General features: G+C 39.7%; 1 protein-coding gene across 1 annotated transcript; it reads left to right on the top strand.

Moving 5' to 3' along the window:
* The first annotated feature begins 711 nt into the window (after positions 1-711).
* On the top strand, positions 712-5,150 carry LOC139757503 (C-type lectin domain family 1 member B-like). Its single transcript, XM_071678015.1, has 2 exons — positions 712-850; positions 4,930-5,150. The coding sequence occupies exons 1-2, from the start codon at positions 712-714 to the stop codon at positions 5,148-5,150; spliced, it is 360 nt and encodes a 119-aa protein (XP_071534116.1).
* Positions 5,151-6,863: the final 1,713 nt, after the last annotated feature.

The raw sequence follows: 6,863 nt of genomic DNA, 5'->3' as shown, positions 1-6,863 counted from the left end.
ACTTCATACTTGCCCCTCTCTCCAAACCTCTTGGATTCACCTCCCTAACAACCCCATCCATAAACAAATTAAACAAGCATGGAGACATCACACACCCCTGCCGCAAACCTACATTCACTGAGAACCAATCACTTTCCTCTCTTCCTACACGTATATATATATATATATATTATCCCTGGGGATAGGGGAGAAAGAATACTTCCCACGTATTCCCTGCGTGTCGTAGAAGGCGACTAAAAGGGGAGGGAGCGTGGGGCTGGAAATCCTCCCCTCTCTTTTTCTTTTTCTTTTTAGTTTTCCAAAAGAAGGAACAGAGAAGGGGGCCAGGTGAGGATATTCCCTCAAAGGCCCAGTCCTCTGTTCTTAATGCTACCTCGCTAACGCGGGAAATGGCAAATAGTTTGAAAGAAAAAAGAAAGATATATATATATATATATATATATATATATATATATATATATATATATATATATATATATATATATATATATATATATATATATATATATATATATATATATATATATATATATATATATATATATATATATATATATATATATATATGCTGAATATATAATCATTTTTTTTGATACTTTTCCTCAGAATCATTTCCTATGGGAGAGTATATCAATATTCACTCAGTCATTTCTGGTTTTCTAACACGCTCATATGTTCTCAGGATTGTCATGTCCACCACCGTTCGTGCTGATGGGGAACGAGTGCTTTGCCATAGTGTTGGAAGATCTGACGTGGGAAGGTGCTCGCCAGCGTTGCCTCAACATGGACGCAGATCTAGCCCAGCCAGAAGACATTACTGAACTTCGCCTCTATGTCACCCGTCGCTACCGTATGCCATCAGTATTTTTGTGTTGTCACAAATCTTAATGATCGTAGTTTTAGGTTAACTCTGTCCTTGGAATCATATGCCCGGAAAGATCATTGTCCTAGTTTATTCTAGCCCGGGTTAGCCTCTAAAGGAGCAATTGGTGTGTTGCACTTTGAATCCCTTTTGCATTCCCTTTGTATTCCTTTGTATTTATTTTTCTTACGAGTATCCTGGGGTAACAGTAATCCATGATTATTTCAATCTTACTTCACTGCACATCTTGTCATCGTCATACTCTGTCACCAGACCTTCAGTCGCCGCACGTCTGTTTAATATAACCTTGGGTTATCACGTCCATATGTCTTCATAACTGAAAGCCATCATAGCCCTAGGTCATCTCAAGCCTATGTTATCACATGTTTAGCAGAGCCTTTATACAGTTAGTTATCATAAACCTAAATTATCATCCTGTTAGTCATCGCATGTTAGATTATTATTGTCATGGTTATTATAATGTATCATACACCCAGATAATCACAAGCCAAACCAACATATTCATTTGGGCCTTGATTAAACAATTACCAATCATTACAAGAATATGCTCGCACAATAATTTTACTGAACACATGCTACAGTGGCATTCGAACTCTCTGTACCAAGGCTAGCGACCACTTAATTATATTACTTCAGAAAAAATCCCAATACTTTATTGTTCGAATGAAGAATATAATTTCTTTCGAAAAACTCTTAAGAGTGGTTTTTCTACCGGAAAAATAGCCTTCCAACCAAAAGGAGAGGCAAGAAGAATCACCACCAGACGAAGCAGGACGACCTACCACTTGGAAAGGCAGGGCAACCCACCACTGGGAGTGGCAAGGGTTAAGGAAAAATGATACCTCTCCACTGAAAAACATTATTACTTGCTCTAAAGACTGGAACTAAGCTCAGGGATTCCTGTGGTCTTTAAGAGCCGCAGTAACTTGAAAATGCGTAGGTTTTAGAGCAAGTAATTAGGTTATACATACTCACTTAAGATATGTATGAAAGAAAAAGAATCCATGTTTCCCCTGATATAAGAGAGGTACTTTCAGTAGGACTCTCTGGTTTCCTTGTCATCACACTCTTGAATACTAAAGCTCTGGGTCATCACATGTTATTTCTTGTCATGATAGCGTTTGACTGCTACAGATTGAGACATCAGACACCTGATGCCCCACATGGTTGATCATTATAATCTACGTAGGATCATCATGATATTCGTCATCACTTACTGAGTCATCATATCACTAAACCCGTGGGTCACTATGCATCTGAGTCATCACAAAACTAAACCTGTGGGTCGCTATATACCTGAGTCCTCACAACGCCAGACCCATTGGTCATTATATACCTGAGTCATAACAACACTAAGTCCATGGGTCACTCGATACCTGAGTCATCACAACACTAAACCCATGGGTCACTCTATAGCTGAGTCATCACAACACTAAACCCATGGGTCACTCTATACCTGAGTCATCACAACACTAAACCCATGGGTCACTCTATAGCTGAGTCATCACAACACTAAACCCATGGGTCACTCTATACCTGAGTCATCACAACACTAAACCCATGGGTCACTCTATACCTGAGTCATCACAACACTAAACCCATGGGTCATTCTATACCTGAGTCATCACAACACTAAACCCATGGGTCACTCTATACCTGAGTCATCACAACAATAAGTCCATGGGTCACTCTATACCTGAGTCATCACAACACTAAACCAATAGGCCACTCTATACCTGAGTCATCACAACACTAAACCCATGGGTCATTCTATACCTGAGTCATCACAACACTAAACCCATGGGTCACTCTATACCTGAGTCATCACAACAATAAGTCCATGGGTCACTCGATACCTGAGTCATCACAACACTAAACCCATGGGTCACTCTATAGCTGAGTCATCACAACACTAAACCCATGGGTCACTCTATATCTGAGTCATCACAACACTAAACCCATGGGTCACTCTATACCTGAGTCATCACAACACTAAACCCATGGGTCACTCTATACCTGAGTCATCACAACACTAAACCCATGGGTCACTCTATACCTGAGTCATCACAACACTAAACCCATGGGTCATTCTATACCTGAGTCATCACAACACTAAACCCATGGGTCACTCAATACCTGAGTCATCACAACAAGAAGTCCATGGGTCACTCTATACCTGAGTCATCACAACACTAAACCAATAGGACACTCTATACCTGAGTCATCACAACACTAAACCCATGGGTCATTCTATACCTGAGTCATCACAACACTAAACCCATGGGTCACTCTATACCTGAGTCATCACAACACTAAACCCATGGGTCATTCTATACCTGAGTCATCACAACACTAAACCCATGGGTCACTCTATACCTAAGTCATCACAACACTAAACCCATGGGTCACTCTATACCTGAGTCACCACAACACTAAATCCATGGGTCACTCTATACCTGAGTCATCACAACACTAAACCCATGGGTCACTCAATACCTGAGTCATCACAACACTAAACCCATGGGTCACTCTATACCTGAGTCATCACAACACTAAACCCATGGGTCACTCTATACCCAAGTCATCACAACACTAAACCCATGGGTCACTCTATACCTGAGTCACCACAACACTAAATCCATGGGTCACTCTATACCTGAGTCACCACAACACTAAATCCATGGGTCACTCTATACCTGAGTCATCACAGCACTAAACCCATGGGGTCACTTTATACCTGATTCAACTATATATACCTGATTCATCACAACACTAAATCCGTGGTTCATTACATACCTGAGTCATCACAATACTAAACCTGTGGGTCACTATATACCTGGGTCATCACAGCATGTAACCCATGGGTCACTATATATCTGACTCATCGTAACATTTAATCCGTGAGTCATATACACCAGAGCCATAACCAGCCTGACTATAACCCTGTCTTCATAAACCTTATGATAGGCATCACGCGCCTGGTCATAATAATCTAAGATCAGTGAAATTTTGTTCATCATATGCAAATAAAATCGCACATCTATTCATCATATTCTTAGGCCAATACAAGCTTAATCTCCATAACCCTAGATATTCATATCCCTGTATTATTACCCTCAATATTCAAATCTATTGACAGACATACATCTGACTGGAATCATTCAGTGCCACAAAGTCATAATGTACCAGGTCATTACAATTGGTATTTATCATACTACAGTAGTAGTTGCCTACCTTTGTATCATCTGTCTTGGTTTATCACACACTTGGTCTCTATAACCTCGAATCAGTACACGCCCAGCCACTGCAACCATGAATGATATTAGTCAGGCAAATAATCTTCACATCCCTGTATCACTACACTCTTCATCATAATGTTCTTGAGTTATTGCTCTCACAGATACTAGAACTTTGGATCGGTACACTTCTAGTTATCATAACCTTGGATCATTATAAGCCTATTCTTAACCTTGGATTAATACGTCTTCAATACAACCTTGAATCATTAGACAACTGGCTACCACGACTACGGGATATTACACTCATACTCATAATGCTGATATCTGGTTATTGCATTACCCTTCACCACAGCTTATGTCATCAAATGCATGCTCATTATATCACTGGTTCATCATGCCTTTGGTCATAATAATCGTGTGTTATTGTGGTCTCAGTCACCATGAGCCTGAGTATGACATACTCTGAATAATGGTAAGTCTTGGTTAAGACAACCTCAAGTTATTATAACATCTAAGTGACATTTAGTCTGAGTCCGTAAAAGAAGCTTAGTATTTATATCCCACATGTTAGTCGTCGTTCGAAAGATAACGGTCAGAGGAGGAAGTTGTCAACTTAGTGGGAAAATCACGATCAGTTAAAGTGTTTGTAGATATAAGGAAATGTCAAACTAGCAACCAGAACTTCATTGTAATCTAATTATCATCAATGATGAAGTCTGTATATAGATAAATGTACTTTCCAATAAGCTGTATGTGTGACATTAATACCAATACCTGTATGTTAATATCACTTTTTTATCTGGGTAGCACGCAAGGACCGCCGTAACTTCTGGCTGGGAGGTGTGAACAAAGAGAAGGTATGGCAGTGGCTATCCGGCGAACTCGTTGACCCTACCTTCTGGCACGTCAACGAACCCTCTGGCAACGGTGACTGTCTGGCCATGTTCGATGGCTGGGATTATCCCCTTACAGACTTCCCTTGTGAAAACGAGAGGCGCGCTGTCTGTGAGCGCGTCATGCACTTTTAGACATCAGGAAAAATATAGAACAGGAGGCGCGTAATTTGTTTGTTCACCTAAGGCACACCAGAGCATTTCCACAGACCTTATATAGACAACCGACCATCGGTGACTCCTGCATGCAAAAAAGAATAGAGTACTTACTATAAACCATATAACCGCCAACAGTAACTCCGTCCTCCAAAAGAACACTAAGTCCTTGTAGAAGCCTATTGAACATCATGTGCCAGCACAGAAAGACAACATAGCACTTTCGTAGAGCCTTATGACCATCATCAGCGCTTTTTACACAGGAGGGCAACACAGCAGTTCTACAAACTACAAGTGCATCCCATGATAAGAGTGTTGAATAGGTGGAGAACAAATCAGCTGCCCAAGTCAAGAACGGCATCAGAAATCAGAGTCTCATCTGTACGTGCGAGGAACAACCATCAACAGCTTAGCAGAATGAGATGTTATAATTTCTTTTTCTGAAGTCAAGTAAACAAATGTAACCTATGCAGTTTACCATTTGATTGTTTTGAATAAGATCATAATCAAGATGGTCGCCAAAATTTTTTGATGATCTGTTTGACAGCCTCTGGTAAATGTGTCTATAAATACTTATAGTTTGTAAGATTATCTATTGGCTATTGAACTAAGACTCTTCTTAATGCAAGTTGCTTTTATATCCTTCATCATAAATGTAGCTGTAAAAGAAGCCAAATAAATTCAGAAGAATGTGTTCTGTAGGCAACTTTTAAAATTATATCCCGTTTGCATTTTCCATATAACATAAGGGGTTAATGTTAAAAGGTAAATGTGAAAAACTAAATAATATCAATTAGAAAGAAATCTAGATAACACTCATATCACATGAAAAATAATGAAATGTACTTCCTGTTCCTAAACCAAAACTCTCACATAACTAGTGTAATACAAGCTTTCCTTCTGTCGTCCTACTGCAGTCAGGCACAATGTTATCCAGTAATAAAACAATGAATGATTTCCTGCCTAATCCTCAGATTCCATCACCCTTCCTATCTTTCCCTTGCACAGGGTCTTCTGATTATTTCCCAGCTCCAAGAGGACAAGGCGTATGACTCAGATGGCACACCTCATCGAGTCCTTTGAGGGTGAGCCACTGAGCTACCACCAATCCTTGCTCACCTATTTCGTCTTTCTCTAAAGGCCCATATTTTCACATTCTTCCTGGAAGCATGTACTGGTGCAGCCCATCTTTAAGAAAGAAGATCCCTCGATCCCTTCCAGCCATCATCCGTTAATTTTCATATATGCTATCTCCAGATTCTTTGAATCTCTTTTTCATTCCCGCGTTCTCGAGCACTTATAGTTCTAATTCTTTCTTTCTGATCACAGTTACGGACTTTACAGTGAGATAGTAAAAGTTGATTTCTCTTGTGTGACCCACCTCTGTTTTCCTCTTTCAAGGTATATAACTGGCCATAGTATAATTTTTTTGTCTTCTAAAATTGTTACTTTTGTCTTTTTTGTTTTTCTCTGTTCCCCAATGAATATCACCTACCCTTTCCTTCTCCCAATAAACAATCCTTTATCCTCTACTTTTAATTCAATTCACTCTTTTAGGGATGATTTCACTTTGAAATACTTCGACTCACTTTTTTTCCCTTTTTCGTATACCAGTAATCCTTCTCGTGTTGATTGTATTTCCTCTTTGAAATATACCCTACGCAGCATCTAGAACTGAAGAAGCAGCGGTGT

This window comes from Panulirus ornatus, chromosome 27 (genome assembly GCF_036320965.1).
Source record: "Panulirus ornatus isolate Po-2019 chromosome 27, ASM3632096v1, whole genome shotgun sequence".
NCBI lineage: Eukaryota > Metazoa > Arthropoda > Malacostraca > Decapoda > Palinuridae > Panulirus > Panulirus ornatus.
The sequence above is the reverse complement of the archived record's forward strand: the minus strand, read 5'-3'. Positions and strand labels throughout refer to the sequence as shown.